At 36.0% G+C, this 24,032-nt stretch overlaps 1 protein-coding gene across 14 annotated transcripts in view; it reads right to left on the reverse strand.

Annotated features, from left to right (window-relative positions):
* Positions 1-24,032, reverse strand: part of Emsy (EMSY transcriptional repressor, BRCA2 interacting) — a 73,785-nt gene that overhangs the window by 32,132 nt on the left and 17,621 nt on the right. For 13 of the 14 annotated variants that reach the window (XM_031387467.1, XM_031387466.1, XM_031387464.1 and 10 more), the window contains 5 exons: positions 22,255-22,514; positions 15,353-15,629; positions 11,678-11,980; positions 6,511-6,660; positions 4,402-4,572 (listed from right to left, as the gene is read on the reverse strand). In XM_031387467.1, the coding sequence (XP_031243327.1) occupies positions 4,402-4,572; positions 6,511-6,660; positions 11,678-11,980; positions 15,353-15,629; positions 22,255-22,514 (1,161 nt within the window). The remainder of the gene's footprint in view (positions 1-4,401; positions 4,573-6,510; positions 6,661-11,677; positions 11,981-15,352; positions 15,630-22,254; positions 22,515-24,032) is intronic. The other variant, XM_031387468.1, reaches the window with a different exon arrangement.

A 24,032-nucleotide genomic window follows, 5' to 3' on the forward strand; every position in this document is an offset into this window, starting at 1 on the left:
AAGGGGACAGGGAGATGACTCTGAGGTCAAAGGCTTATTGCTCTTGCAGAGGACCTGTGGCCAGTTCCCAGCACCCACACCGTGTCTCATAACCATCCATAATTCCAATTCTAAGGGATCTTCTGACCTCTGTAGGCACCAGAAACATGCATGCATGTATGTATGTATGTATGTATGCATGCATGCATGCTTGCATGTATGTATGTATGTATGTATGTATGTATGTATGTATATTCAGGCAAAACACTCATATACATAATGTAAAACTGAAAATATTTTTAGAGAATAAGAAATTCTGTTAAACTAGAGAAATGCTGTTATAGATCTTCACAATACGGTTAATCCTACCCAGTGTCTCATCAGTCCAAGGTGCCACTCGGCAGGTGCATAAAGAAGCACTTGCACCTGCCAACTACCTTTGTAACTGCTTTTTCCTTCACCTATACTGTCAATAAGTAAGCTATTATAAACCATAAGAACCAAGAGGCTCATTATTTGTTAAGCCAACTTTAACTCTTGATTAATTCTAATCACTTTTAGACACTAGAAAGTTACCAATATTTGATGAGAAAGTGTTTCTATAAAAACTAACTCAAAGAAATATAAACTACACTTTTAAATTAACACCAAAATATAAGCTCATTTTTCTTAGATAAAATTTAACTGGTTTTACTTATATGTACTAAATTATCTATCCCTTCCACTATAAAGGACTGTCATATATCAAGTCTGCCAGTTTAACAAAAGGGAGGGTACATGGGGACATGGAGGTAGGAGGGGGAGGGTTCAATAATACAAAATGGGAGAAAAAGGACTAACAGGAAATAAGTAGAACATTATATTAAAATAGAACCAAATTCTTTTCTAGAACGACCAGTGCTAAATGCCTGAAATTCTTCTAGTGTGCGTATTTCACCTAAGGAGAAATGTATGCAAAGAAGTATTACATATTCAAAAAGAGGAAGAAAAGGCCATGGCTAAGCTCTCACTGTAGTTGGTCTACATTTTGCATAATACAAAAGAACATGCAAAGCTGGTTAGCATCCATGTTTTTCTGTTTTTTGTTTTGTTTTGTTTTGTTTTTCCTTTTGCAGTTCTGGGAATCAAGCCCAGAACCTTGCTTATACCAGGCAAGTGTTCTACCTCTAAGCTTTATCTGTAGTCCATTTAACACTCTTTAGGGTACACACTGAATCATGAATGTTTATGTACCATAGCACCACACACAGACTCTGGCATTTAGAGAACCTACCTACAGACACTATGCTTTAAAAGGGTAAAACCACAATAGGACCAAATAACAATCACATGTGGATCACTATGGGCTCTGATAATGATGATGCATTTCATAGGGTTTTTTTTTTTTCTTTCTTTTTTAAGATGCTTGTAAACTACAGAGGCAAAAGAACTACAAGTTCAAAGACAGCCTGGGCTATATAGCTGGTGTGAAGCCAGCCTGGAATACATAGTGAGAGCCTGTCTCAAACAGTAACAACAAACTATGAAAAACAATCAAAATGATTATGGTGTAATCATTACAGACTTGGTGGTGTAAGCTTACTGCTCTACTGACTAAGGTAGGAGGGTCACAAGTTCTAGGTCAATCTAAGCAACTCAGCAAGCATCTGCTTCAAAATAAACCATTAAACGGTATGGGAAAAGTTTGAACATTGTGATATGTTGACTTAACAAATTCATTCTCTTAGGTCCTACTATCCAGATTCTTAAATCACTCCATCTTGCTTTCTGTGTAAGGTTTTATGCTACTTTGTTCAAAGAATGATTCAATAAATAAGTGAAAAACAAACAGCAGCTCCTTGCTTAGACACTGGAAGGATTGAAAGAGTTACAATCAAGTCTTGCCTCAGATCCCAAAAATGCCTTTAGGGTTAAGACAATGAATTCATATCTGAAGGAACCAAACTTCTGCATAACATGAGTATATTTCTACAATCAACTCTCAACAACATTCACAAAAAATGTACAAATCTGAAAGTTATCTGATATATGCATATAAATAACATAGTTTCCATCAGTTTCTTCTAGAAAAACAAAAATTCAACTTTTCTAGAAATATGGAAAATTTAATCTGCCTTCTAAGGTACTATACAAAGGAAGCAAGAGCTTCACAAATAATTTATATGTCTACCACAAGATTATTTATAATAACCAAACAAGAAAAATCCTAATAGTCATAAACCCCCTTACCTATAAACAATCTAAATCATCCAACAGTAAGAATATGATTAAATTATTGTATAAAAAGAATGTTATGGGCTGGAGAGATGGCTCAGTGGTTAAGAGCACTGACTGCTGTTCCAGAGGTCCTGAGTTCAATTCCCAGCAACCACATGGTGGCTCACAACCATCTGCAATAGGGTCTAATGCCCTCTTCTGGGGTGTCTGATGAGAGCAATGGTGTACTCACATAAATAAAATAAAATAAATCTTTAAAAAAAAAAATTTAAAAAAAAAAGAATGTTATATAACCATGGGATGATGGTAAAAATGTATTTACGGATATAGAAAAATATATAAATTATTAATAAAAAATTAAAATGTAGATTATACATGTAGACATTTACATACTATATTATAGATTCTTAATTTTGCTTGTACCTTTCTAAAGTCCCCACAATGAGAGGATTTTTTTTTTGCTTATGTTTTAAAGTCTTCTATTCTTACAGCTATATGTCTGAAAATATTTTAGCAAAAGTGATTTTTTGTGTGGGAGAGAAAAATCAGAACCCATCATCTGTTCATCAATGAAGGCAGAAAATTATCTAAATTTGCTACAAGCTGATGATGAATAAACTTTTTATACTACCATACTTTTTATTACTATACCATAATCTCAGTGTCATAGGACAGCAAGAATATAAAATAAAAGTGTTATTCAAGTAAAGATTGTGAAATGGGAGTCAGAAAGATGGTAGGTAAACATAGAGCAGGAAGTAGCTAAAAGTATTTGCCACCAAATTAAACTGTTTTAACTCTATGTCAAAATATCCTACAGTGCTGGAACCACTCACTCATGTGAAATAGCAACTAACCTTGAGCACTTTCATCTCTAATATAAAAGTGAATAGTGTGTGTGTTATGTATTTGCTTTAATAGTTAGGTATCAGATCAAATCTCTGCTTCTAGGATGTGCATACTTACATTACTCTACTGCAGTAGAGAGCAGTTACACCATAATTAAGGTCCCCCAAAAGATTTCATGACATCTAGACACCCTTGCAAGCTATATAGTACTATGAACTCAGATACATATAAGAAATCCTTTCAAGGTCATAAAAAAGCTACCTTCTAATGAAGGTCAACTTTCTGAAATACATTTGAACAAGAGCTGCGTACTATTTAAAGATACTATCAAATAATAAATTAGAATTTTAACTACGTTATTTAAATATCCACTTAAAAGCTATGGCACAATGATCCCTTTCCTCCTCAGGTTGGCAAACACTGGGTTTTCTCACTTATATGTAAGAGTAGAGCCAAAATTAACAGTTTTCAATACAGAGTTTTATGCCAATGCCATGCTCTGCCCTGCTTTTTTCCATTCTCCGAGTTATCAGCAACATCAAATTACTGCCAGGAACTTTATCCTTGCACTTTTAAAATGCTAGAGCAACTCACCTGGGACAGACAAAACATGACTAGTCTACAAAAATATTAGACAGCTAAAATCCACAAGGCTTGCTTGATCAAATCATTTACATAATTTTAATTAAAAATAATAATCAGTGAAAACAAATGCCTCATTAACATTCTACTTTAGAATCTATAACCCAAATACTGTAAAGATTAACAAGGCAATAAAAACCAGGTAGTTTTCCAACATACTAATAAATAGGCAAAGGGTTAGTTTTATAATCTCAGTAAAATATTTTTAAAAAGCAAACAGCATAAATGGTGGAAGGCAAATACTGATATTCAAATATCTTATGTTTAATATGCTAAAGTGACATTAGCAACTGAAAATCTGAATTATGTTCCTGAAATATATTCAGATGCAAATTCGATTCCATTATTACCTCTGCACCTTTATCTGACCTCTGAATCCACAGCTCTAAAGTTGGTACAATACCTCAAGTCAAACAGCTGACAATGTGAGACTCTTTATTAAATAAAAAAATCACCATGCAAACATAAACTATAATCTTTGCATTGTGACTTGAAACTAAATGCTCTTTTAACTTTAGACTTATCAAAAGCTTTATATATGAATACTTAATACTAAAACTAAAAATTATATTTAATCACTACATATAAGCACCAAAATCATAGTGTCACATTTTGAAGCAAAAAAACTGGTATCAATAGAGTTCTTATGTGGAAAGCATGGCTTTTCTCCTAATCAAACAGCTCCACGGTTTACCATACTCTAGATGTACCTACCAGAAACAATATTACTGCTAATTATCTTGCCTCCCAAGGTAGCTAATGATTTGGGTACTACAGTGATGATGCTACCACTGGTAGTTTTCACATAGGTTGCAGCTCCAGGGGTTGTGGCCACACGACCTAAGGATGGGCTCACTGTAGGCCGGGTATAGGTTGCCTGAGTACCTATAGGAGGAAAGCAGTGAAAAGAAAAAATTGTCAATACTTATAAAAATAATGATAATCATACAATTTCACTATAGTTTAGCATCATCTACATCACTTTTTAACTTGAAAATGAAACTGCAAGGTGCCAAGGTATACATTTACAATTTTATAGCCAGTTTTCAATGTGTATAGCAAGAACCAATGCCAAGTCAATTCAAATTAAATTTAAATATAAAACTTTGTGATGTGTTGCAGCATTAAATTACCAACCCATGGAAAGGGAGAACCCGCCCCTGCTCCCACTATCTTTCTTCCACTAGTCTTATGCCAAAGCTTAAATGTAACCATCGACCTGCTAAAGCACTGTAGGTGTTTCTCTTACAGATATTAAAGCCCTTCTGATGATGTCCCAGAGCCAAACCCAAGGTCACCATTCAGCAAATGAGGCATTTACCTAAAATTTTATAACATTTCTGTTCTGTACCCTGCTATTCTCTAAAGAGATCTCCACCTTTTAAGGGTCAGTCCATCATCATTTTACTAGAGATATAGTTGAAACTGCCAAGAATTGCCAGGAACAGTTTTTAGCCTAAAATTATCTCTATTTGCATATTTATTCAACTTCAACTGACTTAATAGAAAAATCTATCTTTATGTCTCTCTCAAAGGATTTTATACCCTTTCCCAAAGAAAGATTAAAAAGTAATCAGAGGAGTCTTTCACAGTTTCTTATAAACAGAAACTTAGAAAGACTATTCTATTCCTTGAGGAAGGAATAAACTCAGGAAAATGAAGAGGAAAAATGGAAAAGAGGAAGACGGCATTTGCTTAAATTGAAATAAGACTCAGAGACTGTGTGACAGACATTTCTAAAATACCTACCTTAGAAAAAAATGCTTTTAGGAAGTTACTCACTTTAAAAGACTTATAACCACTACAACCATGAGAAGAGCATTAAGAAGAATCAGGCTAATCACAGCATACATCTTAACCAGGAAAAAAATGTCTACGGCAAAGTTAACATGCTACAGGGGTATAAAGTCTGAATACACTGAATTAAACCTATTTAAAAAAAAACACTTGCTGCACTATAAACTCAGACACATAAGCCAGTATTGCTATGGGCCTGGCTTTTATGTAGGTTCTGGGGATTTGAACTCAGGTCCTTACACTAACTTAACAAGTGTTTTTCCCTACTGAGCAATCACCTTAGCTCCTGACTTGATATCATTTAAAACTTATAAAGTTCACAAAGGGTGGTAATTTAAAATGCCGTACATTGTTACCACCTCAAGCTCAGGCTAATTGGTCTTCTATCTGGGAATAATAACAGGCTTCTATCAGTCTAGGCAACCCTCATTACACTGTAATGTAACATGAGCTGAACTCTTAACCTCATAATACCCTTGTGTATTCGTTAGGCATGTTTTCAGTCACTCAATAATCCCTGACCAAGCACCTACATATAGTGGCTAAACAGATTTGTCCCCTTAATCTCATAAAGTTTATTGTCTAATATGAATAAAACAACAAACTACTAGGTAAGTAGAAATTGGAGAGGATTATAAATAAAATATATATAAAAAAAGAGCTAACTTCAGGGTCAGGACAGAGCAGAGGAGTCAAGAAAGATCTTTTGAAAACTGTTCGTAGAGTGCTTACCTCACATGCACTAAGCCCTTGGTTTGACCCCCAGCACTTTATAAACCTGTGTGGTAGAGCACACCTGTAATCCAGGCTCTCAGGAGGTAGGGGCAGGAAGATCAAGAATGAGTTCAAGGTCATCTTCAGCTGCATAGAGTTCTAGGCCACAGACCCTGTCTCTAAACAAAATTTTAAAAAAGACTTCTTTATAGAACTGTTTCCATCTCTCTATGTGCAACGTGACACACACGAGAGGCTGGTGTGGGGAGCTACTGATGGCATGAATGAATGGACTGATGCTGTGGAACTTACCGGTAGGAGTGGTTACCAGTTTAGTTGTCATAATTGCACCATTACTGCTAACCACCATAATTGGGGAATTGCTACTGGTGGGCAGAGTTGCAGTCACTGGTTTGGGTAAGATTTTACTTGGTTGAACCTGCTGTGTGATGATTTTAACACCTTTGAAAGAAAAAAGATAGATCTCAGTACAAATAATGTTTAAGAAATGTCACTTAGCCCAATAGGGCAACAGTCACACACACTTACTGAGTCTTAACCTAGAAATGCCTTTAATACTGATGAAACTGATGAAAGTTTTCATTAATCAAATTCCTCATTTCTAAATTCTACCAATTTAAGAATGCAGCCATATTTCATTAACAGATTTCTTAAAGAAAACTAAATCTAAACTCTTATCTATTGTGGTGTGCATACGCCCTTTCAAACCAGATAGACAAACAAATAATCTGTTTCATGTAGGTACTTGAAAAGAAAGGGCTAGCATAAGACATCAAAAGCAGCCACACAGTTCTTCCAGAGTCTCAGCAGCAAAGACTTCTCATGACTCTGTGAACTGACATACACTGGTGAAAAACTTAATAGACTAAAAACTGCTTTTGTTTGATTTTTTTTAAATGGCTGTCTCATTTTTTTATTGTTTTTTATTGAGATAGGGTCTCATTATGTAGCCAAGGCTGGCCTGGAACTCACTGAGTAGTCCAGGCTGACCTGGAACTACAGATTCTACTGCCTATGCCTCCTGAGAGCTGGGATTACAGATGTGTGCCACCACGCCCAGCTTCAAAAAGCCTTTCTTGTTTCTGTTTGTCTGTTGTTGGTATAGTTGAACCCAGGGACTCATTCATGCTAGGCAAGTGCTCTACCACTAAGCTATATCCCAAAGTCCTTAAATAGCTTTCTGTATATAAAAGTATTTTAATAACTCACTTTATCAAATACAGAATGCCAAAAAGGCCACATCAGTTTTACACCTATATAAAACATGCATTGAAAAGAACACAACAGCAATACACAAGAAATATAATAAAAACTGTTAAGGAAGTTATGTTATGACTTTAAGAGTTATTTTATTTTACAATGCTATGGTGTTTATATTGACCTTCCAAACATTTTAAATTGACTATATTTTTAAACAGTGGTAACTAAAGAAGAAAAATTTAGTGCCATTTCCCCACTCTGATCTTTAAAGAAGATACATAAAAGAAAACATTTTCATAGAGAAAATTAAGAATTATATTTTTTGGTGTGGTGTGATGGTCTACCTCGATTATCAACTTGACAGAATTTAGAATCACCATGGAAACAAACCTCTGGGCATGTCTGGAGGGACTTTCTAGATTAGGTTAAGAAGGAAAGATCTATACGCTCCACAGGCTCTGATCCTGGACTGAATAAAAGGAAACAGGAATTGAGTAGAAGCACTGCCTACTCTGTTCCCTCTCTGAAGACTCAACACGACCCGCTGCCTCAAGCTCCAGCCAGCATTACTCCCCTACGTGAGCTTCTAATGCTGAGTTAAAGCAAACCCTTCTTTCCCAGTGGCTTGTCACAGCAACAAGAAGGTAACTGACACAGGTGGTGATTTAAGCTGAGACATAAAGGAAAGAAACAGATAGATATTTATATAGAAAGACATATCTATATATATGTATATATATATCTATATGTATATATATCTATATGTATATAGATATATATAGATATATATACAGAGAGATCTTTAGCAGCTTTAAATAATTCTAAAGTACTATCTCAAGAAGAAAGAAGGTATTTGGGCACAATTACTTAAATAAGTTTTATGACTATTTTTTATGTACAAAATAAATTAATTAGTATATACCTTATCAAGCTATTAAGGATTAAATAAAATTTTAAATTATCTAATATATGTCAAGAATCCAATAAGTATTGTAGAAATAGTTCTAAATATACCAAACCATAAACAGTGATGTTATACAAAGAAAAATCACTTCTAGTTTTTTTGTTTTGGTTTGGTTTGTTTTTTGTTTTTTTTTTTCGAGACAGGGTTTCTTTGTAGCCCTGGCTGTCCTGGAACTCACTCTGTAGACCAGGCTGGCCTTGAACTCAGAAATCCGCCTGTCTCTGCCTCCTGAGTGCTGGGATTAAAGGCATATGCCATCACTGCCCAGCCTAGTATTTTTTTTTAACTAATGAACCATAATCCTGCATAATTCCCATATAGAAAGAAGCCTCAGGAAATAATCATCACAGGAAAAAAAAATCAAAAGAGACAACTCTACTCAGTCCTAGGCAAATCAAATGATAATTTGGATCAAATAAATAACATTAAGAGAAAACATTATTTCTCAAAACTGACCATGAAAAAGAGAGCAAACCAAATAAACTTCCAAAAACCTTCTCAGCAGGTGGCAGGCCCAGAGAGTTGCCCTCTAAAGGACTGTCATTTCAATGTACCTAAAACATTCTGGAGAGCCATACTCAGTGTTGTGGCATGAGGAAATCTCCAAAACCATACAGTGGAACTTATTAAAGTTTTAAAGCAAGCATCATTGAAAGGCTCTGGGCACCACAGAATGGCTCCATGGGTAAAGAAAGTCACTGACACCATGCCTGGTTACTTGAGTTCCATCCCAGAGACTCACATGGTAGAAAAAGAAAACTCATTCCTGTAAGGTGCACCCTGACTTCCACACGCACACCACAGGACACATGCATGCACAAACATATTCTCACAAAGTACATGACCACATATGCACATACATGTTCACACAAAATACAAATAAAATGCAATAAAAAGAACCCTTTGGATAGGGATTTTATGGTAAATAGCGAACAAAAAAACATGTACCCAACTGAACCTTTAAAAGCTAAAGTCAAGTTCTGTGATATCTAAACCAAAACCATTTCTTTCCCTGTTCAGTTCAATAAGGTGGTGATTCCACTCCAGACTGCTACAGTCATGGAGTGGGAGGACTCTCCTGCACAGCTCCTAGCCAGAGGACATCCTTTAAAAAAAAAAAAAACAGGACTTCAGTTTATCCTCCTCATAGTTACTTAGTGTATCTGAAATACCACAGAGAATTATTTCTAATCCACAGACTCTAACTAGAAAACAATATCAAAAGGACCACAAAAAAAAAAAAGTTCTCCAAACATAATGGAAATAAAATAGCACAATTCTAAATACACTGTCAAAGAGGAAGGCCTGGGGGAGGTGTCAGAACAAAAATTATAGGAAAAATAACAACATATCAAAGTATATATGATGCTAACAAAACAGCACTAAGGATTTATCAAAGCATAGTTATAAAGTGTAGAACTAAATGCTGAATGTATAGAAAGAGAAAAGGTCTTTAATCAATAATCCACATTCCAGTTCTCAAGAAGCTAGAAAAGCAAAATAAAGCCAAAGAAAACAGAAAAAAAAATGAGACTAAAACTGGAAAAATTATCTAAGTCTCTGAACTCAGTTCCTCAGATGACCCTCTGGGTTGATGGATACTTGTCTTATTTTGTGGTGTCTTTGTCTAGTTTGGTTATCAAGGTGCTAGTGACCTCAGAATGAGTTTGAAGTGTTCTGTTTTCTATAAGAGATTAGGGATGGTTGGTATTAATTCCTTAAATATTTAGTTTACTTCTCCAATAAATCAGCTGAGGCTGGAACAATAAAGCAAAACTCTATTTAATAATAATAATAATAAAAAACTTGGTAAAATAGAAAGCCTGACAAAGAAAGAGCTCATTAGTAGACTTTGTAGCCATTTAAAGGATAATAAGGAACTGATAGTGATAACCAACCATTTTGACAACTTAGAGTCCAGTTTTTCAACTATTAAAAAAAGTGAGTTCATAATTTGCATACTCACAAAATAGAGATTTCCAGGCCCAACTAATTCACTGGAGAAGTCAACTAAGATTTTAAGGAATTACTACCAATCTTCTCTCATCTCTTCTAGAAAGCAGAACACTTCAAACTCATTCTAAGGCCATGAGTATCTTGATCTAACCAAACTAGACAAAGACACTACAAAATAAGACAAGTATATATCAACTCAGCAGATAGCCTGAGGAACTGAGTTCAGCGTTCCAGATCCACATAAATGCCAGGCAGTACGGGGTCCTGCCTGGATCCCAGGGTTCTAGAGGTGAGAGGTGGAGACAAGGAATCCCCAAGGAAGCTGAGTAACTGAACTAAACAAACTGGCAAGCAGTGAGTTCAAGTGAGAATCCCTCCCTACCTCAGCCTACAGAAGAGTGATCATGGACACGAGCAGCAACCTCTGGCCTGCATGTGCACTTGTACACAAGTGCACAGAAAGCTTCATGTCTACATGAACTTACATGTGAACATATGCATGGCCACCACATATATACATTAAAAAACTCTCTTATACAGAGATAAAAACTGAAACCATTGTTGTATAAAAAAGAATTATGTACCATGACCAAGTAGGGCTTATTTCGTATATGTAAATGGCTCAACAGAAAATCAGCTCATGTGATTGAGCATATCAGCAGCTAAATACAAAAAAGGCATTAGGTCACATCACTTGAACATGGAAGAACATCTGACAGAACCTAACACAAATTCATAATGAAAAGCCCCAGGAAAGAAGAAATGTCCTATTTCAACTCAAAATGCAAATACACAAATCCCCTAACAGGCTTCACACTCAACACTGAAAGACCATCAGTGCCTTCTACCAAAACCAGGATCAAGGCAAGAATGTCTGTTCGAGTCCCTCTTACTTATATTCTAGCTAGTGAAATAAGACCGGGGGGGGGGGGGGGGGGGGTAGTTGGGGAGGAATACTGATTGGAAAGGAAGAAAAACCATGTCCTTATTTATAGACGACACAATGAAATACATCGTATATACATAGGGGTCCCAAGAAATCTATGTAGATACTCCCATACAATAAAGCTCAGCAAGCTAGAAGAATACAAATTCGGCAACATGTTTACACATCAACAATAAGTATGTGAAATTGAAATTAAAACCACACCATTTAGAGTCGCTTTAAGAAAATCACTTAGGGCTATAGCTTAAAAAACATTTATAGACATTTCCTACTGGAAACCATAAGAAACTGAAGAAAGAAGTAAAAAGATGTAAATAAATGGGAAGACACACTCTGCTCACACCCTGCAGGACTAAGGAGACCCACAGAGCTCACACACACTTTCCAGTTACCTGACTCCTGTTTAATCTGGATGGTAGGTTTGATCCCAGGTGGCAACGGTGGCTGCTGAGGCTGCTGCTGCTGCTGCTGCTGCTGCTGCTGCTGCTGCTGCTGCTGCTGCTGCTGCTGCTGCGGCACTGAAGGAGGCTGGGCCACAGGCTGCTGTGTCTGCTGTTGCACTTGCTGTAACTGCTGCTTAGGAGACTGCTGATGCTGTTTGGGAAACTGTGCAAGAATCTGGGTAGGGCCACTTACTAAGCTTTTGGGGGAAGGAAGTCTTGTAGACGCCACTTTGATTGCTGATGTGGATACACCTGCAGAAAAATAAAGAGGATTTAGGAAAGGGGAGGGTGGGCAGCTTGAAGCAAGGAGGATTTGAACCATTCCATCAGCATACTGTCTTAGAAATACAAAAGATCAAATGAAAAATCAACCGTTGTAAAAAAAAATTTCTACAATGTAGACTAGTTACAGTACGTACTCTTGTTATAGTCTTGCTTGGTAAACAAGCTTTTAATTTTGCTTTAACTATCATGCTATTTAATTGCTTTTTAATCCTATCATGATTATTGGTTGCTAGTCCAATTTCTTTCTTCCTTTCTAACAAAACCCAGGTTTTCTCCTTGAGAATCCACATTGGTATACAATTTTGTGGAGGCTGGTCCCTAAGTCAGCTTTAAAGGGCGATTCTTAATTGATCTAAGCTTGTCATGGCACATCACTACTTTTTCTGGAAATAAAGTAAATCTAATTATAGCCAACATGTTACAAGAGGAATCTTCTCCTAGAGAACACCTAGATAAGGTTTTTTCTTTTTTAGAGGTGGTGCTACACAAAGAGGAATTTTCTTCTTCCTCTGGATACTTTCATAGCTGGCCATGATACCTATAATATATTCATCTAACTAACAATAAAGTTACCCAAGAAAGGAAATTTTCCTTCATTGTCCAATGATTTGCCTAACTTAACTGAAGCCTTCTGTCATATGGATTTCTGAAAAAATAAACTTTCTTACAGTTAAAAAACAGTCATCACTCAATGCTTATTTATGTGAAGTCATTCATTTAATTGCTCATCACATTTTTCAAATAAATTTAGATTTTAGACACTAATCCAGTCAGGCTCCAGAACAATTAATTCAATGCCCCCAAAAATACAGGAAACACCACTAAATAAAACATGTTTTTCAAAGCCCATCTTTAAAAATATTAGGGATGAAGCTACATTGATAATTTTTACTAAATATGTTCTATGGTTTATACCAGAGACCATGTGTTGAAATTCAATACCCTATGTAATGTCTTAAAAAGCTAGAAACTTCATCTGACTTAAGGATTACGGTTTAAAGTAGAGTCTTTAGGAGATCATTAAAATTAAGCAAGATAAATTAGGGAGGAGCCCCATGACTGAGTATCAGTGGCTATTTAAGCGGAAAAGAACTCAGAGAAAGCATACATATGTGCTCCTGTCTCTTGCCATGTGCCAGCTATGTATGCACTGTCTTGAAGATCTGAAATCAAGAAAGTCTCACCAGATACAAGTTCTTGACCTTCGATTTTTTTAAATCATAAGCCAAAATAAATCATTTTTCATTATAAACTTACCCAGGGTGAAATATTTCACTGTTCCAAATAAAAAATGGACTGATTACAATATGAAAGAGCTAAAAGTTGTAACATAAACCTTAGAAAAAGAAGGAAGCCCAAAATACCTTTTTATGGAAAAAGGTATAAATTTGGGCCAAGAGATGGTAAAACATTTGCTGTATAAGCTTGACAATCTGAGTTTGATCCTTAAAATCCACATAGGTGGGAAATGAGGACTAACTCTACAAAGCCTTCTTCTGACTTTTCACACACTTCTTGACACATGTATACCTGCACGCACACACAATAGTAAAGTGTAAATAAAGATAATACACAAAAGAGTCCTGGTTGTGTTTTGTGTACTTAAGAAGATAACAAAAGGCAGTGGGATCAAGAATATGACATCATACTAGCTAAACAGTTTCAAATTTTTAAAAGATCTTAGCTATTCCTGGCTGGTGTGATAGGTGAGCAGATAAATAGGATTGTTGCCATGCCTAAGGACCCGAGTTCAATTCCTAGGACCCATATGGTAGGAGAAGAGAACCATCTCCCACACGTTATCCTCTGATGTTCACAAGTGTGCAATAAGTGTGCTTGCCTATACAAATAAACACAAAGCCACATTTACACACAATATAATCTTTTTAAAAAGGAAAGAAATTATTTCCCCATAATGTTGTTTTATTTTATATTGTTTTATAAACAAGAATAACAAGGACTTAATATCAGCCAGGCATTAGTGAAGTAATCCAATAGAATTGTTGAAGAAGACAAAGTACTTCCAGAAGCTCCCCTTTGCTCCCGTGCTGGTGAGGCCTAGCAAAAGTCACACAGATATTAATCTAGAATATTAAAACTAGGAAATAATCTAAATAGTAATACACGAGTAATAAACTGTCTAACAGTAACAGAATTAAACAATAAAAGTAAGTAAGAAGGATATAGAAAGTAGGAGAAGGTCAATGATGTAAAACTTTAAGAAAACATATTAAATGGAGTAGGAACTTTTTATTGCATACTATCAGTGTGGGTAAAAGGCTCAATATGTTAAACAGGAAACGCATTATAATATGGCTGTGGGCAACTGGTGGACTTGTTTTATCTCTTTACTGCTCTCTAAAACTCCTAAATCCACTGGTCTCTGTTTTAAAACCCTTGAGGGAAAAAAAAAATCTGCTTAGATGCCAAATGTGGACCATCATCAAACTCATGGGAGAGGGAAAACTGACAAGGACAGAAACCCATGGAGTAAGAGAGGAGAACAGAGATTTCTTCAAAGCTAGTCTAGGAGATTACAGTCAGCAGAAGACTGTCATACTATTGTGAAAGGAACATATGAAGTCCATGGAAACTATGAAAAAAGAATAAAATGAAAGAAAAAAATTCTTACTAAATAAGAAATAGTAACAGCAGAATAAAAATGCAATCAAGCTAAATAATTAGCAGTGCCCCATTCTTCAATTAAGGAAAGGCAAAAGGACAGACACTAGAGACACCCAGAAAATTAGTTACAGCTTCCAATTCTGAGCAAAGACTCAAAAGAACCAAATAAGAAACAGTTACCTAAAAATAAACTAATTTCATACACACACAAAACACAGCAACTCACACCCCTAAGATACCAGCACCATATTTAATACCAAATCACAAATTCTGCTTTCCAAACATTAAAGAACAATAACATATACAATGTACTGCTGACCTTTATCTAAGGAAAGGCTTCAATATGTATACATTTGCTTCCACATTCACCAGTGGAAGAACTTAGAAAGTAATGGGGTTTAGGGAGGAGGATAGGACAAGGTGTGGGAGTTACAGACAAAAGAAAATTGCTAACATTTCACATCCTCAAGCTAAAAGAAGGTGAGCAGGCAAGTCATCAGTGACCTAACAGCAGAGATCCTCATCCCCAAGACAGGAACACACACACACACACACACACACACACACACACACGCACGCACGCACGCACGCACGCACGCACGCACGCACGCACGCGCGCACACACACACACACACATCCCCCAACCCCTCTCTCTCAGTTGTCTTCAAAATTCTTTCACACAGGGACAGAATTAACTTGTAGCTCACCACTCACCTTGTGCTACTGTTGACATGACCACAGATGGTGTGGAAGACACCACCGCTGTTACTGCAACTGTGCTAGAAATAGGTGATGATGTAGAGCTGCTGTTGCCATTGCTGCTACTGGTGACCAGAGAGGCCTGGGATGCAGTTATAACAACAGGAGGCTTCTGAGTCGTAGAGGCAATGACTGATGTTGGTACAAGCTTAGTGACTGCTGCATAGTTATGGGATTTGGAGAGAATGTTGGGCACGAAGGTTGAACTTGGTGATGTGGTCACTATAATAACCTAAAGGAGGAAAAATAAATTATTTTCATGTACCTACTCTATACTATCAGTACATTTAAGTTCATATACAATTCAAAACTAAGCTCTGCAATATGAAAAACAATTCAACAGAGAAAATATATAATAACTAAAAGTTTATAAACTCTTTCCTTTACCAGCAAGAACCTAAAACCACCAATATCCAGTGAGTACTTTAAGAGGTGGTGTTGAATGTTGTGTATGATGTAGCTCTGCAAGCACCAACACACCCTACACCATTTGGAGGATAATCCACCTCACATGAGAAAGTAATCTGGACGTCTGTCCACTTGTAAATACTTATTGAGCATCTACTATGTGCCAGGTATGATTCTAGATGCTGAGGATAGAAGAATAAACAAAATTTACTTGCACAGAGTATGTATTTTAGTGCAGATAGAGCAATAAAAATATAGAACAGGCAGAAACAAATGGAAGAGACAATAAACCAGAGTAAAGATAAAAAGGATGATGATAGTGTTGGTTAGAAGGAACCAGAATGAGGTCAGGGTGTTAATACCTAGAAGGGCATGTGGTGGCAGGGAATAGGAAACAAAGGTTCCAAGGCAAAAGCAACCTGGTTGTACTCAAGAAACTTTAAAGATCTAAGGGGCAGATTGGCATGTGTAAGACACATAACTTCTGAAAGTAATCGAGAACTAGATGTAGTCCCAATACTTTGTGTCCTTTCATACAATGTGATACACATGGCACCATTTCTCTATGACCTTCCTCCGTGAAACTCATAACCCTAATCTAAAACATCAAGCAAATTCTAGGAATGAGGTATTTAGTAAGATTACTAAAACACCTGACCTGTCAAAGTTATCAAAAACAAAACAAAACAAAACAAAAAAACAGGAAAATCTGAAAAACTTTTACACTGAAAGGTGTTTACGGAGACAGGACTGGGAAATAGAATATAGCATCCTAGGTGAGAATCCTGGAACTGAAAAGGACAGTTAAGTAAAACCCAAGGAAATCCAGGGAAAGGGGTATAAAGTATGCAATTTTTATAAGTTTTCTGTAAATCTACAATATCTATCTGCTAGTTTAAAGCTACCATCAGGCAGTGATAGTAGATACAGATAAATTAAGAAGTTCTCAGAAGCCAGCAGAAATGTAATAGGTGATGCGTCCTCAGGAGCTGTTAGTTACACCTTATATATAGGTGAACTAAGAGGATGTGATCCTAGCCTGGTACAGAGAACAGATATAAAAAAAGAGAAGTCAAGGTTTAGGCAGTAAGGCTGAGAAACTGTAGCTTTGTGCATTTACAGTGAATAGCACTGAATAAAAGACCCCTGGTCAGCATTACCCAATGTCCTGAAAAAATAAGAAAGCCTACAGCAAAGAGGCTTTCTGCTTTAAAAGCAGAAGTTGGATCAAATATGAAAGCCAAGAGAAAGTAAATGGATCTCATATTAAGAATAAGAAGAAGCCATGGAAAGACTTTAGCACAGAAACAAGATGTAATATGTATTTTAAAAGATCATTCTAGTTGCCATGAAGTGTCAGGCAAGAGTGGAAGCTATTACAGCAGGCCAGAAAAGAAGTGACAGCAGTGTCTTGGGCTGGGATGTTAGCAAAACGAAAGAGAAGAAATCAGATTCTAATTATTCTGACAAGCAAAGAGTCTAAAACTTGATAAATGATAAGTGTAGGGTTCCTAGAACAGACCAAGAAGAGCTCCTAGAGCTGATATGCAAATGGTTATTTAATTGTTCTAAATCCCAAGACACAAGTGCTATTATTATCCCCATTTCACAGTAGAGACCACAAACATTACTTATGCTTTGGGAGTATGCATCATAGTTTTGTTTAGGGGTAAGTAAGCAGTGCTATAGGGATACCCAGTTCCTTTACTAAAATTATTTGTGCCTACCTAGGACAGAACTAATTGGTTTGAAAAAAAAAAAAAAAATCCAAAGAAGTTAAGGAAGCTAAGTTTTTTGCTTTACACTGGCCATAAAGAAAGTCTGAAGTTAGTCAAAATTTTTCTAAGTGAATTTATATTCTATATCTACATCAAGGAAACTTTAACTATACTATTAGTATACATTTTCAACATAACAAAGAATTAAAGACATTAGTACTTGCCCATTACTTTAAGGAATCTGTTGTTTTAACAATCAATACATGCCTTGACCAGTAGAGAGTTGGTCAGTATAACCACAACAGGCTGGATTAGCCAACAATATGCAATATTATTGAAAACAATAAAAAACTATTATACAAACTAAGACATGAACCGAAATGATAAGAGAGTTATAAGTTTCAGAGTCAAACAAGCCTGCACTTAGACCATTTTGCCTCCACCACTTTCAAATGACAGGCCCCTGGACATATTAAAACCTCAAGGCTTCAATTTATTTTTTCTATAAAATAGGGATAATAATTCTGACCTTACAGAATCATTATAAGGATTAGATGACACAATCATGTGTAGCATCTACTAGGCACATAGCAGGTGGTCAATACCTGACAGTTAACAAATGGTACTTACTAGCAGCTTACTATTCCTGTTTACTGTTAGATGGATATGAGTGAAGCATTACAAATAACTTCTATACAGAAAAGATATTCAATATACTGTGTCTGTTTCACTAGAAACATTTCCTTTCCTTCCTAATTCTGTTATCACTGAGTATACAAAGAATTCATGGCTACCACACCCAAACTACTTAGTGTACTAAACTGAGTTTGGCTTTTGTCAATTCTGAACCAATAGTCACAGCTTCCCAGAGGCCCAATGCTGATGACTGCAGATAAAGAGGACTCACTAGGCTTGACAGGAAAGTAAGCCTAGTTAATAAGCAGTGTTGGGCACGGAAGGAAAAGAGAAGTGTGCACAGTTCAAACATTTGAAATTCCATAATGAGAGTATGGAGGCGGGGCTTTAACATTAAGAAAAGAATAAATCTAGGGTCTTTAGGACCACATTCTAGATTACAGATACAAATGATAAAACATAGTTTGAGATTTCAGTACACAAATGATTTTCTGATCTGCAAAGGGATTTCCCAAACTAGAGATCCATCCTGGAAATTGCTTATACTTTAAAGTTTTTTTGAAACAAAATAAAACAAGAGGAGATAAAAAGGTTTTGAAGCCAAGTGAATGAACCACAGTGTTTATTCAGGCCATATTTCAAATTACTGACCTTCTAGCATTCACAAAAACTCCTTAAGAGTGCTGGGACTTGCACCCTAAGGACAAAATGAAAAATATCAATCAAGCACATGAAAGCATAAGGCTATATTCTGTTGCTCTGCTTGTATGAGTGCCATACAGGTGTCCTTTTAAATAAGGCATATTGACATACGTAGAAATGTATCTACGCTAAAAATGCACAACCTATTTACACGTGAATACTGTTTACAAAATCAGAAACAATTACACTTAATGTAAAGTCACTTAACCTACAGTAATTAATTGCTAAGTTGACTTAAATACAAATTGTGAAAAATCCAAGGTAAATACAATCATGACAATGGCCTTGGATAAAAATATATCTTAATCCAATTACCCAGTAAACAGAAAACAAAACATGGAAAATGTATTTATTAGTCCTAACTATAACCTAGTTGCCCAAAAATCTTTTAGAAATAGATAGCAGAGAAAAAAATGAAAAGAAGACAGTTTTATAACTGGAACACAGTAGATGCTCAGTAATTATGTGTGGAATAATGAGTCCCTTTTTTTTTCCTCTTAAATATTTATTTTTTAAAACACAAGTAAACCTGAACTTCTGAGTCTGAAAACTCACAGTAAACACTAAATTTGACTTTGGAAACATTGTGCCCTCGTGAAAGCGTGCATCTGACAGCTTCAAATGTGGATTCCCACCTCACAAGAGTCGGTAAGGAAAACAAAACAAAACAAAGAACCCCAAAGCATTCAGATTTCACTTACAGGGAACTTTATATATTACGAACATTTTTATGTAAGTATACCAAAGAAAATTAGAAAGTTAGTGATGTTAGGTGACACTTATTAAACATTGTACAAGACTATAATCATTTTCAATGAATAATCTCATCTAACTCTGGTAACTCTTAAGAAATACTATTATTACTTTTGTCTCAAAAGGAAATAAATGATTAGCAGACAATTATCAGAGAGCCAGTGACATAGTTCAATTGGTGTCAAGGCCAGCTCAGAAAGCAAAACTTAAGAGCTAAGCGCTAAGGATGATACAGTTCCATAGTACAGCACTTTTCCAGTATATAAATATACAAGGTCCTGAGTTCGATCCCAGTAACATTCACACACCAAAACCAAACCAAAAAAAAACCTAAAAACTTTCTACCAAAAAAGGGAATGATTCAAAAATGTTTACTTGAAATTAAGTAAAAATATCAAACTTAATAAACTCCAAAATCAACAAAAGCAGTTAATTTCAACATATTAATGGATAAACTTTAGTCAACCAGTGGATTCATATATTTGGAACAGTTCATTATTATCAGCAAATTAGTAAAATGCTGACTTCCACAGATACTCTACAAAGCAAAAGAGCTGGCATTTTCTAAGTGGATGCTCCATGTCACATCTTAAATACTCAATTGCACTTAACCCCCCCTTTATTTATTTATTTATTTATTTATTTATTTATTTATTTATTTTGAGACAGGGTTTCTCTGTGTATCCCTGGCCGTCCTGGAACTCACTCTGTAGACCAGGCTGGCCTCGAACTCAGAAATCACCTGACTCTGCCTCCCAAGTGCTAGGACTAAAGGCTTGAGCTACCACCGCCCGGCGCACTTAACCCTTGATGCAGACATTACTCTTATCCCTGAGATGAGAAAAGACTTATTACCTCAGGTACCACAGTACCCTTTCACATTTGATTCGAAAATACTGGCAGGCAGGTTTATAGTATTCAAAGCAGAAAACAGAAAGATTCTTGCTTGATGAATCTGACCAGTTCAGGAAAACCCTAAGGGCAAGTGGCAGGGGGACAGGGCAGTAAATGTGCCAGTTTCATATTAAGCTGACTGACAGACACTTAAGGAAAGTCTAAAAAGAAAAACTAACAGGTAAGGTAAAGAGCATACAAAAAGAAAGACAGGCCAAAAGACTTAAAAACATAACCAAATAAAAGAATACAACCATTCTATCAAAAACCAGGATGTTATTTTTAAAAAGAAAAATAAGGAACATCTACAGAAGAAGAAAGAAGTATTAGAAATTTAAAATATGATGGTTGCCAAGTATTCTAATACATGCCTGTGATCCTTAGCACTCAGGCATTCAAGGTCAGGCAAGACTACATAGTAAGTTCCAGGCCAGACTGAACAAAATAGTGAGATCCTTCCTTCAAGAAAAATAAAGTATGACAAGAAAAATGAACAATTCCATGCAAGTAATAAAGGATACTGACCAAGGATACAGAAAACAATGATATACATTTAACCATGTTAGGCTCTCTTCTAACAGCTTTACATATATTATTTATAATACCCAAAGAATAGAGAAACACTGGGTTGCTGCCCCTACCCCCTTTTATTTCACAGAGGAAACCTAGGTCTAGAGTTTAGTTTCCTCATAGTCAAAAAGCTGACAGCAAGCTAGAATTCAAATGAAAAAAGTCTAGTTCCAAAATCCGCATCCCAATCCATTATGGTACAGGGAGAGGAGGGGAAACAGAAAGTAGAAATTAAAAAATACAGGAAAATTAAATGATCAATTTAGCAAGTTTCAAATTCCCAAGTGATCCACACAGGAAAGGCAGAGGTCAGAGAGATAAGCAAGAACTTCCAAGAGCTGCAGTAAGGATAAAAAGCTCTAAAGTCTGAGGGTCACAAGATCTTTGCTGTTTCAGTCCTCTAAAAAGTTTCCAAAGACAAAACCAAAAGCTAAAAAGAGAATGGCACTGCATATCTCAAAAATAATTCTGAAAGCTGAAAGCCAAGTAAAAAATGTCTTCAAAACTCACAGTAAAAAACTTCCTTTGCCCACACAGTGGGCAAATACCATACCTGGGGAGCTACTAAAGGATACTCTAGCAAAATAAACTAATAACAAGGGAAGGGCACAGAGAGGCTACAGAGGAAATCCCAGAATCCCAGGTGTAAACTTAGCCTCTGGCCATCAGAATCCAGCCTAGTGTGAAGACTGAGGGTTGCAAGAGCATATAATTGATACAACACCTATAACTTGAGGTCAAAATGAATGCATGACATCATTCAAAAAACAAGAAGGGAGATTTGAACAATTATTCATTTACCCAAACCCTATTTTTCTCCAAAAACACACTCAATTCTACTGGCAAAACAAAAAGTGACTTCCTAAACATAAGGCCACATAAACAAAGACTTTAAAAGTTTTCTAGTTTGTTTCAAAATGACATTACAATTATCAAATAGAACATAAATCCAGAAGCAGATCTGCTGTCATCTTGAGCAAATCATTTGGCACCTGAGCCTCATTTCAAAAAGTAAATAATAATATCTATCCCAATATTTTACATGTAAAATTATACAAGATATGTGAGCATTCCCAGTATAATACCAAGTGCATAGTAAGCACTCAGTACACAATTGTCAACTCTACATCATGCTATGACAAAGACAGAATGACTGAGACTCCTTCTACCACCTACCTTCTGTGTCGTTGTGTTTGTTGTCTGTGTTGATGGCTTCGTGAAAGTTATTTTCACGGGTGACATATGGGGTGGTAAGGAGTTGGCAATGCTCTGCATAATGTTACTCATCTTGGGACTTCCACTCACAGGCACAGTGATCGTCTTTGAGACCGGAACAACAGCCTTTGGAACTTCCTTCAGGACAACAGGAGAGGAGCTAGAGGAGTTTGTTCGCCTGCGTTTTCTGGGTTTTTCATCTTCATCTGAGCAGCTAACGCCTGAAAGACAACAATAGTATTCCTCCTTCACAAAGCTAGCATTGCCTCTTCTACTCTTTTTTTAAAATGCCTGTGTCATCCTTGGCCTCTCCCTTTCTTTTATGCCCAATCTGTCACTAAGTCCTGACAATTTTCCCTCAGAAAACATGTCTCTCTGAATACCCACCCTCTTTTCTTAAACTACTACTATGTTTGGGGCTCCTTGTCTCTTGCCTGTATTTTATCAAATAACCTCTTAGAAGATGCTCTACATCTAATCTATACTCCTAATACAGCAACCCGGAAATTTCATAACTGAGATGCATAGCCTAAAATTCCCTAAGTCTGTATTTTCCTATTCTCCCAAAATCCTTACCAGACCAAAACTCAAGGACCCTTATCTTTCCAGGCACACAATACCATCACCCTAACCCCGTGCCCCTCTAAAATCTTGACAAACTAAATTTCTCACCGTTACCCAAAGATACTTCAGCACCCTCTTATCTGAGTCTATATATCGACTCAGATATACAGCCGTCCTCGAAGACCTCTTTCTTCATCCTGCAAGCCACTTCTCAGTGAAGCCTTCCCTTCCCAGCTGCAAAGCTACTCTGCCCCTCCTCTAAGCATTGCACATAAAGCACTTTGTACATCCTCTTCTGTACCACTTATCACATGACAATGCAACTGTCTACACATCTATCATACTAACAAGCTTTTTACACAAAAAGAACTAAGTCTAATAACTGTTTTGTCTCCCTGGTATGGTGACTTACACAGAGTTGATGAATAAATAAAACTAACATTATCTTTGAGTATAAACTGATATAATTCTTGTTATTTGAAAGTATACATTAGTTTGTAAAATAGTTCTTCATATCTGAGATTCACTACAAGCAGTTTTGAAAATGACTGTAAAAACAGGTCTTGAGTGTCATTTCTAAAGGCCACTTTGTTTAAATCTACAGAAACCAGAGAAAAACTTAACAGTCCATATGACTCTTAAAATTTTTTGTAACCTAAAGCCTCAATTCTTTTGTAATTTTATAAGTTCACATGACAAATATACACAGCAATGTAGATGGGAAATTTCTACAGAGCATAAATAAAAAAATTACATAGTATGACTCATGGATTTGGTAATAAAATGTAAGTCTTTACCACTTTAATTGTTAGACTCTAGGACCTAGAAACCTATCTAAAAAAAGCAAACGCCACCTTTAAAAATCTACATGAAAATTTTATTACTATATTAAGACCAATTAAAATCAAATACTAATTAATAATTAAAAGCATAGAAAACAAATATAAAATATACAACAATTTTAAAAATAAAATTAAGAGATATTAATATAAGAAAAACTGGACAGCAAACTGCTTAAAGAGCCAAGTATGGTAGTAACACCAGTGAGCCTAGCACTTGGGAGGCTAAAGCAGAAGGATCACAAATCTGTGGCCAGCCTCAGCCACCCAGATTCTGTCTCAACAAACAAACAAACAAACAAACAAACAAACAACTACTACATAGAGCAGAACAGA

Source organism: Mastomys coucha, unplaced genomic scaffold (genome assembly GCF_008632895.1).
Source record: "Mastomys coucha isolate ucsf_1 unplaced genomic scaffold, UCSF_Mcou_1 pScaffold21, whole genome shotgun sequence".
NCBI lineage: Eukaryota > Metazoa > Chordata > Mammalia > Rodentia > Muridae > Mastomys > Mastomys coucha.